The following is a 23,497-nucleotide window of genomic DNA, read 5'->3' as shown; positions in this document are numbered from 1 at the left end:
GACTCCAGTCCTGGGTGGCTCAGGCAGTTGAGCATCTGTCTTTGGCTCAGATCATGATCTCAGGGTCATGGATCTAGCCTGCATGGGGCTCCCTGCTCAGTGGGGAGTCTGCTTCTCCCTCCCCCTCCACCCCTCCCCTTGCTCCTGTGTACTCTCTATCAAATAAATTTTTTTAAAAAATCTTTTTAAAAAAGAATAAAAGACTCCAATCCCTATCAGATCTGGGCCCTACCTTATGACCTCATTAACCTTAATTACCTCCTTCAAGGCCCTATCTCCAATTACAGTCACATTGGGCTTCTTATGAATTTGGGGGTGGGGCACACACAATTCAGTCCTTATCAGTGCCTTAGGAGGGGCAGTGCAACTCCTGAAAAAATGCTGGGTTAGGGTTTGTGCTCACAGTCACCTACTCCATCCATCAAGTATTTGGTTTACAACACCATTATGGTAACTGATGTATTAAAATATCAAAATAGACTAAAATATCTAAATGTCTACAAAAGAATGAAATGCAAAGTATATCTGAAAGGTAGGCCATTAGAGCAGTCATTTTCATGAATTATATATGGGTTAGCTCATCTTCAGAAGAACTTTTTTTTTTAATAAAACCATGGAATGGGATTTATTGACGCAGAAGAGACAGAGAATCCTGTGCTCCCTAACACCTTCTCATCACAGAGTTTCCAGAGAAGCATACCAGAAAAAAAGACACACGTACCAACCTGTCCTTACTAGGTCTGGATTGGGGTTTTTCAGGCCTTGCTTGGCTCTGGCCCTCACCGTGTGTGTCTAGGCCCACCCGAGCCTGAACCCCAGGGTGGTGGGCGGGGGGCTAAGCAAGGAGATGTGCTGAAAATGCATGGCCTCATAAACACACTTCAGAATTGTGCAGAGAAACGTCAGCAAGTTAAGTAGGCTGAAGTCTGTCACACTTGCTTGATCCGTCTCTTGTCTGGAGTAGCTTTTTCCCTCAGGGCAGCTTTTAGCTTTCTGCTTTTCAGCCACATCAGGATTAGGGGAAAGGAGCTGGTTTTGTTTTCCTATCCCCCTCACCCGTCCCCTCCTCCTGGTACTCCTAAGGGAAGATATCACATATCAGAGACATTTCTTCTTCGGAAAGACTCGGGGTAGGCACGCCAATCCTCACTGAGACCTCTGTGTATTAAAATTTTTATCTCCAGGGTTCAGAAAGAAATAAACACTGGGATGGGGTACAGGATGGGGTTTCTTCCCCTTTCTAGGAAAAATGCTGATGACTAATGCCTCTGGGTGTCTTCCTAAATGCTCGGTGTCAGAATGCACAAATGCTATTCCAAGTGAAGGGGACTGTTTATTCCTTGGTTCTTCTTGTCCATAAACCTGATCGTACAGCCTTCATTTATTTTGATGGGGCCCACATCTCCACTTCTAAGCCTTAACTTCTCCCCTCTTATTTTTTTTTAAAGTCACAACCAAACTAACATTTTATGAGATGAGTCTATGATATGTTAATCTGGACATTTATAGCTGATCTTGGCTTGTTCAGAAGAGTATCAACCAACAAATCTCTACTTCCACCCTTGGGGGTCTGTGGAGGGCTAGGACCCCCACGTGTTGCCAGACAACTCAGCGTGTCATTCTTCTGGGACTGTGGCTTTTGTCTTACTGTTCCAGGATTTTTAAATGCCAAAAGCTCCCATACCAGTCACTTGGATGTTTGGTTTGGTAGAATTACCCATTGAATAGTTTCTTCTGTTGGGATTCCTTCATAAAGACCCTGAACAAATTCTAAGATTTATTGATCTGTTGTAGGCTTGTGAAAGACCTAGAAGGATAAAGATTTTGATTACTAGGAAGTATGGAAAAACAGAAACAAGAGCTGAGAAGGTTATGTGGTAAAGACCTGCAGGGAACACATTTCGCACCCTCCACTGGAAAGTTTTCCTTCCCTCCCTTCCCTAAATCTTTCCATGGTACTTTTTGGTCTTATAGTGCACCTTTCTCTCACACCATCCCGCACCGCCCCCCCCCCCAAGCTTTTCTAGAACACACAAGTGATAGTTTAGATTCTCTATGTTTCATTTTTCTATGACTCACAAACTGTAGAGAAGTACATTGTGCTCACCAGATTATTTCAAGTCACGAGGTCATTCTAGGACTACTCACCTAGTGTACAGTGTAGCATCCAAACATGTCCAGAATCAAATGGCTCCCAGCTCCAGGGCCAGGCAGGTCATGGAAAGGAGTGAAGGGATGGGTGTAGTACTGAAGGGGGTGGTGGGGACTGGGGCAAACAGGGAGAGCGCACCCCAGAGTAAATGAAGCAAGCTGGGCTCTCCTGTTGTTGCTAAGAAGAAAGGTCCCGCCAGTGGTAACTAATGGTTATTGTCCCTTTATTTGATACTGTTCCTCACCAAGCCAAAAAAAAAAAAAAGTCTGGATTTTAATAGGAAATATCCTGATGTTCAAAATTTGATTCATCAATTCAAAGAAATTTAAAGAAAGTCTTCAGGTCACACTCTGCCTGCTCAGGCTCAGATCCTAACTTCTGGGGGTGTCTTCAGTTCACACCAGCCCTAGGGGTATGAGTTCAGTCCCATTAAAAGACTAAACTTTGCCAGTTCAATGTCCCTTCCCACTGGCACAGGGACAAGATCTCACTCCCATTCCTTCTACTCCCAGGCTGTGCCTCCCTGTCTCCTTTGTCCAGGATGCCTACCCTCCCCGGAACCCCTGCCCTGAGATAGTTGAAGTCCCCAAGCTCCCCATGGGGGGTCCACCTGGTTGGCCACCTACGCCCCATCCCCAGGCTGCTGGTGCTCACCCCTCTCTCTTTATGGGGAAAGGGCTCCCTTCCTCTTCTGTTTTCTTCCCTTCAGTAGAACCCCATCGCTAAGTTACCTGAGATGTTACGGCTGACCTCTCCCTCCCTCTCACTCCCTTTCTCGCTCTTCTCTCTCCCCCTCTCCCCACCTAATTTCCATGGAGGCTCAACCAGGACACCCATTACAGTGAATTTGTTCTAATCACCATAATTACATGTGTATAAACTATATGAGCTCCTAGGATAATTTAGAACTAGCCATAACTTTTCATTATCTGTGTCTTATAAGAGCGTAATTTTTGCAGTGGTACAGTTATATTGACTTTTATGTTACCACTATTCCGGGGGTATATTTGGGCTGGTACTTGGTTGGGATGCAACCCCAAATTATATCCCTCTATAGTGAAATGAGCTCTTTCATAAGCTACATCCTAACCTGGTTTCCAGAATGCCGTTTTGCAGAAAGTAGAGATGATGTAAGTGAATAAGTAGAAATCATGAGCTTGAGGCTAGACATTGATCTGCTGTCAGATGATGCCATTAAAATTTTTTGTGGGGAATTTTCTGTTGATAATTGTTGAGTTAAGGTGTCCACACAGTTCTACCACATATGGGATTCTAGGTAATTTAAGGTAGTTTCCTTATACAAATGCCATCTGCTCCTGGTTTTTACATCAACTCATGGTTATCTGACTATAACAGTGGGACCATATTTAAGATTCTCAAGTTATATAATTCTTACATAACTATATAGGAGCCTTAAGAGAGGCTGTCAAAGGGGCCAAGAAGGGGGTCATCATGCCAACATATCCCCCCAAACCATGGAACCTTAGGCTTTTAGATTTTAAAAAGTCTTCTTAAATGCCATCGACTCCTGAGTTCTCATTTTACTAATCCAGAAGGAATTCAGAACGTAGAGAGGTTAGTGACTTGCCTAAGATGACACAATTGTCCATAGAGCTAAGATTCCACACATGTCAACTCCAGGTATTGGGTCCTTTCCATATGTCACTTCATGAACAGTAAATGGTGGTTGGGATTTAACAAAGTAAGTTCTGTTGGGGGAATGGTGTTTATCATTACATCACTAGGATGATAATCTGCGATCACTGTAAAAATCTGTTTCCCTGTACTCTCAGAGCAGCTTCATCCATTGGGGTCTGCCATTTTTTTATGACCTAATTTACACAGACCTCTAAACAGATGTCCTGTCTGGAGTCATACGGACACTGGGAAGTGGTTCCTGGCTTTGGATCTCCTAGGGAAGGTGACCACATGGCCCTGGGAAGTTCTCAAGGCTCAAATGCACACAGTCAATCCTAAAGTCCCCTGGAAGTAGTAAGACAAATTGAGTGGGGTGACCCCTTTCCTCCAGTCTGTCCTTTTGTGATCCTTCCCATTTTAGGACTCCTCTGATGTTTGTCTTAATCTGATTAAAATTTGATTAAAAATGCTGGGCAGGGAAATTTACATGGTGATTCGCTGTAAGATCTCTTATAAGGGGTCCCATCACATTGATAGCAAACAAGAAGAGAGTCATAGTTCCTGCCTAAGCAGCTCTGCCCGGTGTCTGGAGGGGGCAGAAGAAAAACAAAGAAGAGAAAGGTTGACACATTAGGATTGGAGGATAGGGTCACCCCAGAGTAGAGAAGGAAACTAGAAGATACTTTAATAAGGAGGCATTGTTACACTTAAAATAGTTATCTAATGCAACAGTATATTTGCAAATAAGATTGTCCTGGGGAAATTCTAGGCTCAGTGGTGACTCTGGGGGAAATGCAAGATATACCAGCAATCTGCATTCACAGGACGTAAAACCACCCTGACGGTCTCTGCTCTCTGCCGGGTTTCCCCAAGTTATCTTCTTCTCAGCCTTCAGATGTCAGTTCACACATCCCTCCTGCAAGAAAACTCTCCCTGAACACCCCAAACCAGGCCGGTCCCCCCTTTATATGTTTCCATAGCACCCCATGCCTTCTTCGCATTTTGTACATCCCACATAGGATTTAGCGCTTCTTCACGTGATGGTCTTGTGTCTCTTCCTGGCCACAGCATGCCATTTGGGGACAGGGTGACTTAAGAGGAGCAGGGAGACCATTTACTTTCCAGAGGAATGGTGTCTTTTCAACATTTTTTCCAGTAGTAAGTTGGTATAAAGGAGAAAATTCTGAAAAGACTTTGGTGGGAGCCCCAGGAAATGAAGATCTTGAGACACGTCAAGAAGGTGGTCACAGGATGGCGCCATTTTTAAGCAAACTCCCCACAGCACGAGGGGCAAACTCCCACTTTCCACACCACTGAGCCCTACACCCCAGGAATCTTCTACAGTAGTTCCTCGATAACTATGGGGATGAAGAGGCAAATATGTACGGGCGACCTGATAGCATCTCAAATATTTAATGAAATTCCAAATGGAGGTGAGGTGCGATTTGTCTTATGTATTCCTGAAGTGGTCCTTGAGGATCTTCTGATAAATGTGAGAAAATATTCTAAGATTCGGGCTGCCGGATGTGTGATGGACCATCTAAGCAGGGATCAAAGGGCAGGACCCAAGCAGAGACTCGGTGTATCTGGTGAGCTACCACGAAGTAGTAATTTGAACACCAAGTAAGGAATTAGATTAGAAAAACCCAAAGTAGCTCTCCAGTCCTAATAACCTGCTGTACTCGGATTAAAACCCATATATCCACCACTCAAAAATGAATTCCATAAAGGCAAGAATGAGTAGCTGTTTACTGGTATATCTTTTGTGCTTGAGAGTGCCTGGCACTTAGTAGCTACTCAATAAAGATATTTGTGGGAATGAATTATATCAGTAGATCTCAAATTCAAAAATATGTTTCTGGCATAGAAGAGGTTCTAATTAAGTATCTATTTCATTGACAAGTGTCAAGCAGGCCCTAAACAAAACAAAACAAGCTAAAATTTGGCAGTATGCCTCCCAGTAAAAAGATGTGATCTACATTCTGACTAAGCATGTGAAGTCAAACTGGGGATAGTTGCGGGAATGAATTATATCAGACTGGGGAAATTGTCTCAGCCAGGGACCTGACAAGAGACAGAACTAGTTCAGTGGGCTCAAAGGGGGAATTTAATGAAGGAGTTACTTCGTGAAAGGCGGTATGGCTAAGGAAGCCAGCAAGGAATGTGACGCACCCAGGGACAGAAGCAAAGGCAGACAGCCTTAACCAGTGCTCTGGGGGACAACCCATAGGGACCCCAAAGGGACAAGGAGACCCAATGAGAACTGGAACAGTGGAGATGGGGCTGTCTCTGATGCAGCCATGCTGAGCACCAGGTTTCTTGTCAGCCTGCAAGCGGGTGCAAATGCCCTGTTTGCCATCTCCTCCTACCTCATAACACTGGGGCATCCCAAGAGCCAAACCCAGCAGAAAGCTGGGCAAGTGGATCTGGGCAGAGTGGAGCAGAAAGGGACGCAGGGGTGGAGGATGGCTGTCAGCTCCAGGGGAGTAACTATCACATCAATTAAACTCATCTCTTTTTTTTTATTATTTTATTTATGTATTTGAGAGAGAGAGTCCACAATTTGGGAGAAGAGGCAGAGGGAGAGGGAGAAGCAGACTCCCCGCGGAGCAGTCGGGACCCCATCCCAGGACCCCTGGATCATGACCTAAGCCGAAGGCAGACACTCGACCGACTGAGTCACCCAGGCACCCTGGTTCTACTTTGATGACACAAAGAATGCATATTCATTAAAGAAAATGCAGAGACAAGATCGCAGTGGGTCACCAGGGGGTCTCCTCGCTCATCCCCCCCCCCCTCAGCTGCTAGGATATTCGGGCTGTTTCTCCTTCTTTTTCTTTCATGTCCTTGTATAGGATTCGAAATTTTCTACTCCGAATCAACCAAGGTAAATTGGGTTACACTTGTTTCTCGGCCTAATTAAGACTAAACCTCTAGGCTAACAGAGAGCTCTGTTGCCCTTCCTTTGTTCTCTTAACATAAACAAGTTACTTCATGTATCTCTGTGGGAACTGGGAAGTAGGCAAGTGTTCAGACTCACAAAAACTTCCAGCAAATTTGGCTCTCAGCTTGGTTACCTTGTAATTAAATATGAGATGAAAGAGGAGTCCAATGGAGCTCACTCGCCAAGACGGAAAGGGGAATGGAAGCCTCGCGTAGCTTGAGTTTACTGTCACCATAAAGTTACTATGCACTTTTAATACCACTTGAAGGCCAGCTGGGATAGGAGGCAAGACAGTTTAGGAAAATAGAGCAGATACATAGACAGATATTTCTGTGACATCTGATTCATAACACTCGTCCCACTTGTCACTCTCTGACGCTTGTCCAGTCCCACTAGGCAGGAATGTCCAGAAGGCACGGCCAGTGTCCATTCATTCATTCACCGAGCCTAGCGCAGAACCTGGCGTTGTGTGGGTTCCCCAGTTAGTGAGGGGGAGTGGCTGGTGCTGTTCAAGCAGAGAAAACATGTAAAGGGAGAAGAAGGGTCAGCAGGTTGTTGCTGGGTGTGTGCCAAAGCTCTAAAAGGCAAAGATCGGCACACACGGTAACAGATGGGTGTTTATGATCGTTGTAATAGTATATACGTGTCACCCGGCAGCCCCCTTTGCCTTCTGACTGCCCCATGCAGCTGGCCGTGTCTCCCCCACAAGCCCAGTACTCACCTCTGCTGTTGTTGTTAATCGTCTCCGTGAACCCACCATTGCATCACTGAGTCTACAGGCTAAGGGTGCGGCCGGTGATGTCTACCTGGCCGGGTCCTTCCCTCTCACTCCACCGCCTTGGAGCCACGGGGGGAAGCTGGCCAGGAACGTTTGTCTCTGCCCTCTGCCAACAGGTGAAAGGGTTTTGCAAGCTCACGTAAAGGTTATGAACCTCCATGGTTGTTACTCTGAAACGAGAATCAATCCTTGTTCTAATTATTATTGTGAGTCTAGTGCTGCAGAATATCAATAAAGTATCCAAACCCTTTCTACAAGTTAAGTGCATTTTTTTAAAGCGTGTTTTCAGAAGGATAGAGCATGTTGAATGCCTTTCGTTTTGAATGGATTAGATGTGTGTTATCTCCTGGAGAAAAATGTGTCTGGAAACATACTGCATTCTTAGAGGGATAATTAGTTCATTGTGCTCAGCCCAGCAAGTCCTCCCATGGTGTCCTTAAAGATGGGACTGATCTAGGACTGAAAGCAAGAGACGATTTGTAACATATTGCTTGCTCGATATCTGAAAATTGTTCAGAAATAACTAAGACTTGATTTCATCATCTCTGGACAATAAAGACCACAATATCCTTATAAAAGAACAGAGTGAGAAACAGCTAGTGGCTGTCACAGAGTCAGAGGAATGAGCCCATGCAGGAACTCCTGACAGAGCAGAATTTTAAAAGTCCTGCAGTATGTGCCCTTCCTTCCAGGCGATCTCAGCTGGCTTTCACGGCCGACTGACATATGATGGAGAAGTTAAAGTTAAATGCTTTAACCTGATTGCGAGGTAAGAGTTGACTGTCAGAAAGTGATGTGAATAATGGGATTTGTGTGTTTGTTTCCTAAAATTCTTATGACCATGACTCGATACTGACATTTAAGGGCAGTGGGGGGTGACAAATTATGTTTTCAGTTGGATGATTTGAGTCCTGGAAACCATTTATTATTTATAGTTTGGTTTCTATGATTAGATTCAATACTTCAGGGCTAACAACAAAAAAAAAAATACTGTAATTTCTCCTGTACGCGAGTGCTTTTGTCTGCCTTAGATCTGAGTCTTTTGTAGAGAGCACTTTTTAAATCTGCAAAGACAAACTCACTTACCAATAAAATTATTTCACTTTGAGAAGAGTCTTTGAGAAAGAAAAAAAAAAAAAAGATTAGCTTTTTGTTTGTTTAACAAAGTATATAGCTTGGTTTGTGTAACAAAGTAAGGATTTATGGTTAGTGACATTTTCTGGGTTTAGAGTAGGCTGTCTGGAAGAGTGTATATAGATTTTTAATAAACATCCATGGTGCAGAAGGCTATTAGTACATTACAACTCACTTTCAAGAGGAAAGTCAGTGTGTCCTCTAAGGGACATCACTGGGGCTGTGTAGTACCTCTTGGCAGGCGACTGACTTTAATGTTTGTCATATTTATTCTGTCGCATACACTTAGGAAAAAGTAATCTTGTGCGTGTTCTTTCAAAGAAAAGAGTTCCAAAAGACTAAAAATACTAAGAATGTTTTGCCAATGACCTGTGCTTCAGAAAATGGTTGCTTTTACCATCTGTTTGGGGAAATATGTTACAATAGCAGTATCTCAGATCGGAAGATAACCAGGCCCCCGCTCCAGGATTTCAGTTGTTAGGTTCTGTGTAAAAAATATTAATTGTGTTTTGAAACAAAGCCCCTTGGAACTTCTAGCAACTTTGTATCTGAATATGCGAGATTATTTTCTAAAACTACCTTATCCGGTATTGATTATATAAAGCAAAATCTTTCCCTGAATTTAAAAAGCCAAAAAAACAAAAACAAAAGCAGTGTGTGCGCCTTTGTCTTTCTTCCTTTCTCCAGGACATTCTGTCACCCTTGTCGCCCAGCGTCTTGGAGTTGTTGTAATTAGGTCAGACCTTGTTATGCCCCTAGAACTGCGTGCTCTCTCTGCTTCCCCATCAGCCTCTCCAGTCCTCCCTCTGACAGTCCCATTCTGGCTCCTTCTAAAAGGCCCATACAGTTCCTTGGGCGGATGCGGTGGCCCTGGCTAACTCTCACTACTGTGGCAATGACTCCCTAACGCTTCCCAGGTGAGATGAGAGTGTTAACTGGCAACTTTTACCTTAAACCAAAAGGAGCTGGTTTCTCAGAGTGGACGTGCAGGTCCTGTGGCAGATTTCTGGGAAAGGATGTTCTTAAGTAGCGGGGCTTTCTGGTCCTTTTCCAATTAGGCCACAAGGGCGGACTGCACTGGGCTGGCTGGCTGGCTGGCCGGTCCGTGCCCGCTGGCCGTAGACGTGGCTTCTGTGGGTGCTGTTCTTTCACTCCTGGGCCCCCACTCCTGGCAGGGATACTAGGAATCATTCCTGCTCTTCCTGATTGTGTAACTAGTGTTGCCAGTGAACCAACAAAAGCTGCTTTCCAGTAAGAGTATCTTTTTCGCCCAACAAGTCATCAGTGTGCAGTGCATCTGCGACCCATCTGACGAGCATCTACAAGGAGACTTTGCTGAGCAGTCTTTTTCCGTGCTGTTAATACTGGCAGATCAACGACACAGGAAGAAGCAGCAAGGATGCTTGTGTTGGTGCCGTGTGCCTGCCCTGGGATGTATCTCGCTCCAGGCACAGAAGTCCAGTGGGGAACCTGTAAAAACCGGTACCAGCCGGTGTGAGCGATGCGTGGGCTCAGAGATGGGACCGACTGGAAAGCGAAACCCTTGCAGAGGAAGGTGAGGCAGAGAGAGGCCTTCAGAAAACACGGAGGCCCAGAAGGCTCCTCTGCTCGCAAGTGTGAAAGAACCTCGAATGTCATTCAAGAAATCTTCCCTTCCGTTCCCTTTTCTCTTCCCCTTCGCTGTTAGGTCTCTGCATTATCCTTCCCGGGACCTTGTGCTCTGTTCCTGTGTTAATTCATTTAGCAAACACATGGTACTGGGATAAATAGAAAGGCAAAAATTGTGTGTGTGTGTGTGCGCACGCACACCCCTGCTCTGAAAAAGCTAGATTTTAAAAGACTAGATTCTTAAATTCCTATGAACCACACCATGCAGGTGTGATGGAGACTGCTTCCAGTTACTTGGGAATGATAGGAATGGTGTTTCCTTCATACGTTGATGATTTTGCTACAACAAAAAACACAAGTGAAGTGACAAATGACTGACCCACGGAACCAAATACACCCTGTGCTGTCCCCACACAGCTGTCTTTCAAGTCGGGTCACAGAGACACTTACAGACCACCAGGTATTCCCCAATGGGTATTTTGTTTGCTTATAATATACATAGCATCTTTCAGAAGCGGCTTCTAAGAAATATTTCTTGGCCAGGTGCCTGGGTGGCTCAGTGGGTTAAGTGTCTGCCTTCGGCTCAGGTCATGATCTCAGGGTCCTGGGGTCAAGCCCTGCATCAGGTTCCCTGCTCAGTGGGAGTCATCTTCTCTATCTCCCTCTGGCCCTCCCCCATTCCTATTATCTCTCTCTCTCTCTCTCTCTCGTAAAAATACATTTTAAAAAAATCTTTAAAAAAATGTTTCTTGGCCAAAAAAAAAAAAAAAAATCCAAGTACAATAATACTTCAGTGGAAAATGGAAACTAAAAATCATATCTTGGGATGTGCAAATGTGGACCCAAAAGAAATGAGTCAAGGAGCCTCACCAGGCTCCAAGGAGTTTCCGCCAGGAGCCTCTGTATATCCTACCATGTCTAAGAATTTAGCTCTTGGTTTCTTCCACGCGAAGATCAAATCTACAGGAGAGGAAGGTTCCCTGCTCCCCAGGCTGACAATCCTGGGAGAAGCAAGGCGATTAAACAATAATTAAATAGGAGACCGCGTGAGACTCTATGTGTACCACAGAGCCATTTAACAAGTGGAAGGCACAGGGGGCTGGAGTTGCTGTGGAAGACCGCTGAAGCTTGTTAAGATTTGAGCTGACTCTTAGCTAAGCAAAAACCGAGGTCTTGGGCGTGAGTCTAGGGGGAGGTCGTTTGGGGAGCAAGAGAGGATGCCCTGGAGGTCAGTTTGGAGGCTTAAGAGAGTCCCCCCAGCCCAGGGAAGGACCCTGCCCCGCAAACTCCCTGCCAGCATCTGTATACAGTAATTTCCATCAAACCGGTGAATTTTGTAGGAGAGAAACCATCCCAAGAGTTGTCTTCTCAACGACTGATCAATTTCCATCAAAATGGCTTACTTAAGGGGCCTTGCATATGTTCAGCCTTATTTGAGAGGAAATAGGCATTCAAGCAAATTATCCTATTATGTTGTTAGTTTGAAATCACTTAATAGGTATGAGAGGAATAGCTATATTAAAGATGATCAGCCAAGTTATTTTCCATAACCACAAACGAATGCTTTAAGTGAAACATCCATTTAAAGGACTTTGATCCTTTGAAAGAGTTTAGATTTCCGTGTCTATACGTGGGCATAATCCATAACTGGAGTTTTAACTCCATGGTGCTGTCATTTCCGTTTTCAGTAACATTTTATACTTTTGAAGACCCTTCATCTAAAGAACTATTTTTTTCAAATATGAACATTTTGAGTCTTTCCGTAAAAATACATACAGTGTTTCAAGGACAGGTGGCCTTAAAGAGATCGAAATCCAAAATAATTTGGAAGTCTCTTGTACTGAAGTGTTGGAGTTCATACATTCTGTCTTTCCTGCTGCGTATTTATGAATTATAAGATCACAGAATTTGACTGTTTTTCTAAGAAATGTCTATGGGTTTACATTTTAGGTGTTTTTATATTCATGTTTAACTTTGCCTACTTAAAACTGTATTAAATATCTCGTTAAAGGAAACAAAGTGCCAGGCTTCCTCCAACTGTGTAATCTGCTGCCACCAACTTCACTTTAAAACTTAAGTTAGAGATGTGTCCGTTTACTTTGAAACATACTTATAATTCAGGAAGTGAACTTGAAAATATCAGCGCTCCCCAGATCTTACTGCTTTTGTGGAATTTAATGAGAATGGTGGCCAGCGCCAGGAAGGTAAAGCCCAAGCAGCTTTAGGAGAGCGTGGGTTGTATTTGATGTTCACAAAAGAATGGCAGGCCCAGGGTGGTGCTCAGCGAAGTGTGCATTTTCGAGTTACCCACAGTGGCATCTATTGTCCCGTTTCTCAATTGAATGATGTCATGTTTCATTTAAGGCTCTCGGTGATGCTGAAGTCTGTGGTCTGCACACCAGGGGGGAAAAGGCAGTGAGAAAGTTGCAAATCAGGTTTTTGTAAAGCCTTTGTGTGTTGGGTTTTGAGAGATAAAAGCTGACTCATGCAATATTTCTACGGAAGGAGCTGCACGGACTAGTAAAGGCTTCTTGTTTTACCTGACTGAGCTGCCGGTGAGGTCACTACATCATCTGAAGGCAGGCGATGTGGCTTAGCCTGGGGAGAGCACAGGTAGGTGCCCACGTGAATGTCCCCAAAGGATCGATGTTCTTGAGGGGACAAACTCTGTGCCTTCCCTCTTGGAGCCTCCGGAGATGGTCCACTCAGGGGAGAACCCGTCCCAGGGGCTCTTCTCCTCCGCACAGGGACCTCAGCTTGCTGGGATATGTTACAACAGTTCTGCTCCGAATGCGATCTATGGAAACAAGTTATCCAACAATGGAATTAGTCCAGAAGGTGATTTTTTTTTTTTCCCTTTCCTCCATCTGAGCTGGGGTCTGAAATGGTTTTTGCCTTGTTTGGGTTTGGGTTTCTGATCTTTACTTAAAGTTAGGTTGAAATATCTAGAGAGCTGATGTTTGTGATTCTGGAGGGAAAAGAAAAATCCCAGGTCATTGTGCTTCGAATGCCTAGTATTTTAATATGCTTTTCTTTCTGAGGTTTATTGCAGGCTGAGCAAGGGGTGCGGGGGGGGGGGGGGGGGCGGGGTTGCTGGAATAAATGTTTGCAAATTTGGGGCTTAGCAACTGTAGTGGTGAAATGAAGTCTAAGTCTAGTGGGAACCAAAGTGGACAAAGTAAATGTAATTTCCATTTTGAGTGTTTATCGGTAAGAAATATTTTTGTCAGGACTAGTCAGGGTAAAGGAGGCATGAGCTGTATTCAGCACTGTTGCATGTTGCAATCTGATTTTATTTTTATTGTTTAAATAGTTATAGTAATTTAATAGTGTTTTAATGGTGATAGTTATAAAGCTGAAAGAAGATATATGGCATTCATTTCCATTAATCACATTGAACATAAAAATCAATTATTTTAATATAAAATATTTAAATTTTGTTACAAACTGAGGTTGTGGCTTTGATTTTTTTAAATAACATTTTTCAGAGTATAAAAACAATACACATGTGGAAGAAAGTGATATTTATAGATAAATATGAAAGGGGAAAAAATCACCTGTGCTCCTACTGGGTAAAACCAGTTCTAATATTCTATCATACCTTTCAATCTTTTTTCTAATGCGGCATTTTAAATTCAAAATCGGGATCACATTGTACATATAAGCCATGCATTTTACCAAACGGCATATTTTGACCACTTTCTACACCCTTCAGCATTTGAAAGGACATGACATTTAATAGTTTTATATTGTTCCTTCTGGATGGATGTATTTACTCAGATCTCTATTGTTCACACTTGGAATTCTTCTTTTTGTCTAAGAAAATGTTTCGTGTACTCTGGGGATGGATTTCTTTATTCAGAGTGCTATTGTTAGTCACTTGAATTTCTCCTCTTCTTCTTCCTCCTTCCTACCCCCTACCCCCCAGAAAACGTTATTTAGCTTCATGCCTCCTTTTCAATTGTGTAGAAATGTTTTGGGAACCGAGTGTGTTCAATACAGATAGAGCCTTAATATAGCTATCCTCTTTTAGTCATTGCCCTGAAACTAGTATTTCCACACTAACAGGCCTGTGCTATTCAAAGTGAAGCTGAAGCATAGATTTTTTTAATCCACATTAAAAATAGAGATTTTTCTTAATAGCCTTGGCAGTCAGTGAATTACAGGTTAGTATCCAAGACCCGGCGTTAGTAGGATATAGAAGAAAATTGCTATTTTGCCTTGACTGCGTATGCTGTGATTCCAGCTAGGAAAGGACTTGCTGTTTATTTTAGGGGTGGATTCACACCCTGAAGGTTGGCTGGGACCTGGGAAATCATGTAGCCTGGCCACGTAACTTACACGTGAGGAAACCTGAAACCCAAAGACTGTAGTACAAACCTTGATGGTACAGAGCCAGGGCACAAATGCAAACCCTCCAACAAAAAGAGAGAGTGTTATGTCATAAACTAATTTCTGGCTGGTCCTCTGAGCTTTTTCTATACACACGGTTGGGTACATATTCATTTTTTCACACACACACACTGTGTAAGCCTTTTTGGCTTTGGGCACGTTGGTACCTTGTGCTTTATGTGGGGAGCTTATGTTTAAGTGTATTTCCTGATCTCTAAGTGCCTTTTCTGCGCTACTGTTTTAGGCATCTATATCCAAGCACAAAGGATAGTGGACTAGACATCAGAAACCATAGTCTCTGATTCACAGTCCAACTTTGAGCCCTCTCTGTTTCTTTTTCTCCCTATAAAATTTTAAGAATTTTAAGAAGTAATGACACATGTGAATTAACTTTGAGGCTTTATTTTTGTTTTGATTTGGGGTTTGTTTGTTTGGTTTTTTTTTTTTTTTTTAGGATAATTTTGATGCCAAGTTAAAGCTACGGCATATTATGGCCAAGCTAATCTGTCATAATAGAGTGAGTTCAGGGGACTCCTGGGTGCATCAGTGGGTTAAAACCTCTGCCTTCTGCCCAGGTCATGATCCCGGGGTTCTGGGATCGAGACCCACATCGGGCTCTCTGCTCCGTGGGGATCCACGGAGAGAGAGAGAGAGAGGTAGTTCAAGTTATCTCTTGCCCTACAACAATTCATTCCCAAGCCTAGTGGTTTGGAGCAACGACAATCATTCATAATCTCTCCAGGTTTTGTGAGTCAGGAGTTCAGAAAAGGCTCTGCTCTGGGTTCTGAATCCGGGACTCGTGAAATGCAGGCCAACATGACAATGCTGAGGTCGCCTCGGAGGCTTCTCAGCCACACAGCTAGGACCTCAGCCGGACACACTCAAACAGAAGGCCCCCGGAACAGTCAGGGCTGCTCGAACATCTCTCTCCCTGTCAGTGTGGTCCTACCACCTGGTTTCTCCAGCATGTCAGCTCTGCCGTATTGTGCCATGTTCATGGTTCAGGCAAGGTCCTTGCCCCAACTGGGTTCCCGTGGAAAGGGAAGGAATGTGGAGGAATGATGATGAATGCTTGAGAGACAGACCGCCAGAGGGGCACTTACCTCTTCTACTGGCGAGGAGAACTTGACCGCCATGCTGTTGTATATGGTGGGAAGGCCGGGAAGTGTACTCAGCTGAAACTCTACTCGTTGAAGCCAACCATAAAGGTAAAAATAGCTGCATTTGCATCAAAAGCCTGAAGGGAAAACCCTTTTAACCCAACTGGCATGCCTGTGCCCTCGAATGGAGAAATTCTAGAGTCACCACTTAGCGGAGGCATTTTGCAAATCAGCCACATTAACTATCAACTACAGTAGCCACTGTATCCCTTAGTTTCCATCCAGCGGCCTGGGAATCCATTCGTAAATTCCCTGAATGTTTGGTAAAAGACCTTAGAGAGCTTGAAAGAATCTGTTTTTGTTTTCTCATTCAACATCTCGCCTCTTATTTGAACACGAGTGCTTTTGCAAAACATCTTTTCCCGTTCTGGATCTTCTTGTACAAGTACTGACTTAACTGACTCTTCTATGGGAACATGGTTTTTTAAACTATTTACTTTGGGAAAGTTTTGAATTTACAGAAAAGTTTCTGAGATTGTCCTGCTTCCCCTAGTGTTAGCATCTTGCATCGCCGTAGTTCTTCTGTCAAAACTAAGACACTCACATGGTAGTATGATTTTTTTTTTAACTTCTTTATTACCAAAGAATTACAGATAAGTACACAAATCACGTTACCAGGAGTAAATACTCTGAGCATTAAGGAACAGGTGGAATTGCAGCCCTGGCCTTGCCATTAATGCAAGAAACATGTTGGTATTTTAGAAAACCAAGAGGTAGAAATACATGTTGCTTTCAGGGGGCTTTTATTTACTGAGCTCTCCATTATCTCCGAGGTATAGAGCAGAGGAGGACTCTCTTCAAATAGCAAGCATTGTCTTTGACATATAGAAATGGGTATTTCTTCAACTCTAAAAAGTTTTTTTTTTTCATTTGCTTTATTTGTCTATACCTCTGAGGCTTTACCTAAGACTGGCTCTGGATTAAATGAGAGAAGAACTTTTTGCTTATACGTTAGTGTTTCTGTCGGTTTCCCCTTTTTGAGAAATTCACAGGCAGTATAATAAGGAACTACATAATTTTAGATATTCATTGGTCTTGAGCACAACACGTTCTCTTGATTTCCGTGACTGCCCAGCCAAGGAACTCAGAGTAGGTATTTGAAGTCTAGAATAGCAATGAGCAGAACTTGGAAATCCTGATCACGCATCAGCCCCCACTGTGCATAGTGTTCTGCTTTGCCTTGTGAAACTCCCCTTGGGGGTTGCGACAGGGAGTGGTCGGCTGGGGACCCCTCTGTCCCCCCTTCAACATGTAAACATGGTCACCAGAAGCCTGGGCTTTACTTGCCATGGAGAGTTCCGCCTCCGCTCTAAATCATCCTGGACAAGTTAGAGCCAAGAAGTCCTGCTTTTGATTCTGACAGTGACATGCCAAAGGAGAGCAATTAAAATGATGGAAGTTTGAAGAGCAAACAAAGAAGAGCCAAAGAATTAAAGCTCTCTCACCTAGAAACAATTAGAGAGAGATCTGTCACGAAGTAAAATGTGGGAAGGCATACCTATGTGGAGCTCTGTAGGCATTGTTTTCTTTTTCCTGAGGATGACACAAGAAAGAATACTGTCTGCTAATGGCTTTGAGACTGACAGTACTTAACTGGCTCCAAGAATCATGAAGACTCCAAGACCTTGAAGTCCATGAAGACCCTCGATGTGGGCTTCCGACACCACCACCTCTGGGTTTACCAAGGATCAAATGGATCAAGCAAGGCCTTCCAGGCAGCTGAACCTGTTTATATTAGAATCTTCATGGTCAGAAGACCCACTGACGGGGCCATCAGTAATGGTGGGCAAGTTCTCAGAGGGTGCTGAGAGATCGCCCAGGGTTTGGGTTTTGGTAAGAAGGAAGAGAGGTTATAAGAAGAAAAACAAAGCATCACGTTAGCCAAATGTTAATACAACCTGTCAGCATCCTTCACTCAGGTAGAGAAAGGGGCTTTTTTGCTCTGCAGCTTCCATCTGGGTGTTTCCATTTACCAGGGGAATGACTACCCCAGTATCTAGTACAGCAACTGCCTTGCAGCTCTGTTTTTATTACTCAACAATACGATGTATTAATGAGAGGAGGGGAAGAAAAGACAACCTGGGAATTGTGTGCACCTCTCCATTTGCTGTTATTTGCATGATAAGGAAGTAGATTTAGATCTTACAGAACAATATATTGATCTAGAGGGCTTCCTTGTACAACTAAACTGCAGTGCAGGTCACATATAAAATTTGTAATTTTCCAGTAGCAACATTAAAAAAAGCAAAGTGAAACCAGTGAAAATAATTTTAAGAAGATACTTTATCCAACCCATTATGCCCACCGATTATTTTACTGTGTAACTAATGTAAAAATTATTAAGGAGGTGTTTTGTACTTTTTTTGTTTCGTACAAAGTCTTTGAAATCTGGTATATGTTTTATGCTTATGACACATCTCAGTTTGGACTGGCGGCATTTCAAGTGCTCGATGGTCACATGCGGCCACTGGCTCCTGCGTTGACCAGGGGTGCTCTGGAAAGAAAGATCAGTAACCGGTGTGCCATATTCAGAAGAATAAGCCAGACAGGGTGGAAATTTTAAATTATTTCAAGGGAGGTGAGAACAAGACTAGGCAGTTTTTATGAGGTCCATTTCCTCGTGCGAGAAAACTATAATTATCTTCTAAGCAATGAATCAACATTAAAAATGTGATCCATTAGCAAATGTAGTCTCATATTAAGATACTATTATGTGACCTAGCATTAAATGTTTCACTTCTGTCCTTGGTAATTTTGGAAGGTGCTTAATTTGGGGCAGTTAGCTTGGTTAAATATTACAGATGCCAAAAAAATAATCTATTTTAAAAGATCCTGGTTGGCAGTCTGAAGAAGAGGCTGGCCCAGTGGTCTAGAATACATAGCCCGGTATTAGAATATAGGAAGCCTTACCTGGAACAGGGCCCAAATTCATGCTGCCATTTAAGATTTATGCATGGGGGCGCCTGGGTGGCTCAGTGGGTTAAGCCTCTGCCTTTGGCTTAGGTCATGATCCCAGGGTCCTGGGCTTGGCATCGGGCTCTCTGCTCAGCAGGGAGCCTGCTTCTCTCTCTCTCTGCCTGCCTCTATGCCTACTTGTGATCTCTGTCTGTCAAATAAATAAATAAAATCTTTGAAAAAAAAAAAGATTTATCCGTGAAGGGACCCCTATTGATCCGAGTTCATATCCTACTTCTTCCTATCTTTGAAAGTGTAAAAAGCACTATCATCCCTCACGGCCCAGCATGGACTCCTCTGGAACACCTGGCCACTTTTGTTCCCCTTTAATCCCTCAGTCCTAGTATTGGGTGGCTAACTTGGCATAAAAGTAAAGAAACGAGTTTCTATTGTGTTCATTTGCACCAATCATGACAATGGATATGTGCCAAGAGCTGTGTAACTGTGAAATTCAATTTTCCGTACTGGAAAGAAGGTGTGTCCAGATGGATGGGAAGTAGCTTGATCTGAACCTTTCCAGACAGCCTGGCTTTCATGGATAGTATATGCAGTTTATTTTCCATACTAAGTCATTGCCTCATTGGACCTTGGAGAGCTTAAGAATAATCATATAATTCTCAATGTAGTGCCCATTTCTTTTTTTTTTTTTTTAAGATTTTATTTATTTATTTGACAGACAGAGATCACAAGTAGGCAGAGAGGCAGGCAGAGAGAGAGGAGGAAGCAGGCTCCCCGCCGAGCAGAGAGCCCGACTCAGGACTCGATCCCAGGACCCTGGGATTATGACCTGAGCTGAAGGCAGAGGCTTTAACCCACTGAGCCACCCAGGCACCCCTAGTACCCATTTCTGAAAGTGAGATCAACCTCATAGTTATGGTTATGATGGATGCCATCATGAGGGGGGGAAAAAACCTTGCTGGGTCTGCTTCTACTTTCAACTGCCTAGGACTTTCTTAACACCAGTCCCAAGTGTGGGCAAGTGTCTTCTGCTGTAAACACACCTACATGTCTGGCTGGTCCTTGGATTTTTGCCATCGTCAAGTTAGATCAGGCTTTTTAGGGCAAGTGCATTTTAACTACTATAACCAATCCATATTTAATAGGCTATAAAGTTGTTATAGGGCAAGCAGAAAGAATATTGCAAAAGCTTTAAAAATTTGCGGCAAGTTTATACCATGTGGTAGTGGTTATGCTGATAAATTACTCATTTCCTACGCATTTCTTACCATTCCTGCTTACTGACCCAATTTAGTTCTTTTATTTTATATTTATAATTGTCATATTTGCATTATAAATTGGCACTAATATTGGCCATGAATACAAACTATCTAGAGAAAGTCAGGATGTGGAACAATACAGACCCGATATACAGATTCTTTAGATTCTAGAAACATCTCTACCAGCTGCTTGACAATCTCTGTTATAGAGCCAAACCAAATTCATGTTCCTTTTGAAAAATGATCATTCATCTAGATTCTTCTTATTGTGTGTTTTGTTATAAACTCCCAAACGTAAGTTGCACTCTTATATTTTTCTAAGAAAACCCATAAACTTGGACCCTGGTGGTAAGATAACCAGCTAAGACAAAGCCATTGTCTTCATTCATCACACCCTTCATTGCAAGGTATATTGTTCCATAAACGTGGGATCTCATTAGGGGAAAACAACCTTGGTCCTGCCTCGCAAATGAAGACCAGAACTTTGTGTGTTTTGCCAAAATGGCTCCTGTGAGTTTCAATTTCACGCAGGGCTTCCAGATTTAACTGCTACATACATGAAATGACCTTTTGACTTTGCCCTTAGTCTCTTCTTATGCCCACTTCTAAATGCTAATGGCCTTATCTCTTTAAGAATATGTCATTTTTCTCATAACTGAGTTTCTACATTATTTAATTGTATAGTCACACTGCTACGTTGACTAACTTCGTGTGGGGACTGTTGTAGGTCATCAGGTGTCCTCTGTAATAGTATAAATTCATATGCACCACAAGTGGGATGTCGACTTGCAAGTGGAGACTGAGAGTAGTATTGTGCTGAGAGGGAAAATTTGAAAGAAGGTATGGGTCTTAATAGTTTGGCTTGTGTTGCCCAGTATCAGAAAGTTATTGTCCCTACAACACTTTCTCTTTCCCGTCGTAGCCAAGTAAAACGTGAACTTGTCAGCGTCCAGTAAGTAGTGGAGGATTCAGGAGGGTGGCTTCCAATTCTGCGGAGTGAGAGTGGAATACTTCTAATGTCCATCAGTGCTCGGGAGGTTCCATGGGAATCACGAAGGATGTGTTTTAAGCACAGAAAACTCCCTTTGCTTGTTAAAGCTACAGAGCCCTCGCGCCCTGATGGCTGAGCCTTTGATTGGGTGGATCTGGACCGACCCGCAGGCCGCCGTCTTTCCAGCTGATCCCGCTTTGAGGCCGCGGCTATGCGGCTTCTTGTTCACTCAGCACCCACACGGCGCTGGCATCTTGTGAAAATGCAGAGTGAAGTTCAGGAGGTCTGGGGCAGCACCTGAGACTTTGCATTTCTCTCGTGCTCCCAGGTGATGCTTGAGGAACTCTGACTTTGCAACTTGACCGGTCGTGGGTGCCTTTGCATTTCTTTGTGTCATGAACTCACTACCTTTTGGCTTTGGACTGTGTATACATTTGGGCTAGGTTTTCGGCTCCTCTAAGCCCGGTCTGATGTCATTTCAAACTACTTACCTTGTCCTTTTTGTCGTTGCTGTTCTTTTTTTTTTTTTTTTTTTTTTTAATGACTACAGATGTGCACCTGTTGTGTCCTCAAGTGCCATCAGCTGTAACAGGAACTCCCGACCGCAAGACCTCCTCCAGGCGTGCCGGCGCCCAGGAACCCAAGGCCATGGAGCTGTCCGACAGCGACCGACCGGTCAGCTTCGGCTCCACGTCGTCCTCCGCCTCTTCCCGGGACAGCCACGGTTCCTTCGGCAGCAGAATAACCTTAGTCTCCAACAGCCACTTGGGCTTGTTTCACCAAGATAAGGAAGCCGGGGCCATAAACCTGGAGCTGGTTCCAGCCCGGCCGTTTTCTAGCAGCGAGCTGCCACGGGACCTCCCCGCGGGGCCCCGGAGCACGGACGAGGGCACAGCAACTCCACCCCGGGCCCCGCGGAGGATGGAAGCCCACGGGGCAAGCAGGACAGGTGGCCCGTCGTCGGCCACGAGCCCCAAGCTCCTCTATGTGGATAGAGTTGTTCAGGAGATTCTAGAGACCGAAAGGACTTACGTGCAGGACTTGAAAAGCATCGTAGAGGTAAGGTTTTTTGTTGGGTTCGTGTAAAGCTTGTCGTGCAGGAGAAATAGGCTTGCAAAATAATGAACACAGCCAGGTGTCTGGGATGTTTTGTCTCCTAAACCACAGAAATGGGGTGAATGTTGAAACAGATCATCACGTAAGAGGAACCCAAGGACCATATTCATTGTGTTAAAAATCCTTTTCATATTTGCAACAATGCACTAATTTTGTGTTTGAAGCAAGAATGGGGTGCCCATGCGACCACCAGTCGGTATTAATAACTCCCCCCGCGCACCCCCCGCCCCCCCGCCAGAGCCCCACGCTAGAGCGGGACTTGAAGCGACCTGACTGGCTGAGGTCAGATGTATCCATCCAGTTGAGTCCCTCCGGCTATCTTCATCTTAATCACAATTGTCTCTTGGTGTCTGGGAGCTTTCCAGATAGGTACTGATGATACCTGTGCTGCACCTCTGGAGACTGTGACTTCGAGGTCCTGGGGTATGACCCCGGCAGAGGGATGGTAGAAGGTCCCCAAGGGATTCACATGAACTTTGGAGCCACTGTTCCATGCTTTTCTCTGTTGGCTGGTGTTTGGGGGATGGTAGGGAAAGTTAGGGAAAAAACCATGGGCTTTGTCTTGCCTCTGGCATTTACTTTCTGTTCATTTTGATAATATACAAGTTTGCGTATAGTATATGAATCAGGCTCGGCTGATGGGCCTGAACACGTACTCTGGAAATTGAGTTATGAATTGACTTTGAGTTATCGATAGGTTTTTAAAGATGAAGTAAAAATTACCAGCGCACCTCAGATGTTAACGCATTCTCAAGGAATGATGAAAAATATGAATATTTCAAAGGCAGATTTACATATTATAAAGCTGGACCCATGTTGCCGCCTGGGACTATACCAAGTTCTTTGAGTTGTTAGTGCCCACTTCCTGGGTCAGACTTTTAATCTAAAATGCTTCAGAGTAGAGTGGACTATTTGCTGATGAGCACATTCTGCACCAAATACATGCATTCTTAGAGCTTTAGAAAAAAGATTCTGAGGCATAATTGTGTGTTGAGTTCCATAAATGACAGAACCAGACCCTGTCTACTAAAAATAGTTAGTTATGACATAACTTCCCGGTAAAAATAGAAAAATCAATTGATGCTCAACCAAAACAATATGTGATTCCAAATGTAGAATACAGAAGGCCAATTTTCTTTTTAATTTCAACAATGATGTCATTTGTACTTGCGAAGAAATACCTGTGAAACTGCCAAAAATGTTGCAGCCTCTCACGAAATTCATGCCTGTCAAAGCTCTCTTTGGGCTCTTCTTTCTCTTTTCTTTCCTGGAAATCTCTCCACCTACCAAAGTTCACCATTCTGAGAGAGAAACAGTAAATTACTGAATTCATACTCCGTGAGCCCTGTTGTTTTCTGCGGCTGGGTGATCAACTTTGGTGAGAGGAAACGGGTAAGATCTGAACAAAAGGG

The 23,497-nt window shown here is 43.7% G+C and overlaps 1 protein-coding gene across 2 annotated transcripts in view; it reads left to right on the top strand.

Moving 5' to 3' along the window:
• PLEKHG1 (pleckstrin homology and RhoGEF domain containing G1) overlaps positions 1–23,497 on the top strand; it is a 216,535-nt gene that overhangs the window by 107,365 nt on the left and 85,673 nt on the right. For both annotated transcript variants that reach the window (XM_059176782.1, XM_059176780.1), the window contains exon 2: positions 21,520–22,028. In XM_059176782.1, the coding sequence (XP_059032765.1) occupies positions 21,618–22,028 (411 nt within the window). In that variant the 5' untranslated portion in view covers positions 21,520–21,617. The remainder of the gene's footprint in view (positions 1–21,519; positions 22,029–23,497) is intronic.

The sequence above is a fragment of the Mustela lutreola genome, chromosome 6, assembly GCF_030435805.1.
Source record: "Mustela lutreola isolate mMusLut2 chromosome 6, mMusLut2.pri, whole genome shotgun sequence".
Lineage (NCBI taxonomy): Eukaryota > Metazoa > Chordata > Mammalia > Carnivora > Mustelidae > Mustela > Mustela lutreola.
Note: the sequence above shows the minus strand (reverse complement) of the source record. Positions and strands in the feature narration are given on the sequence as shown.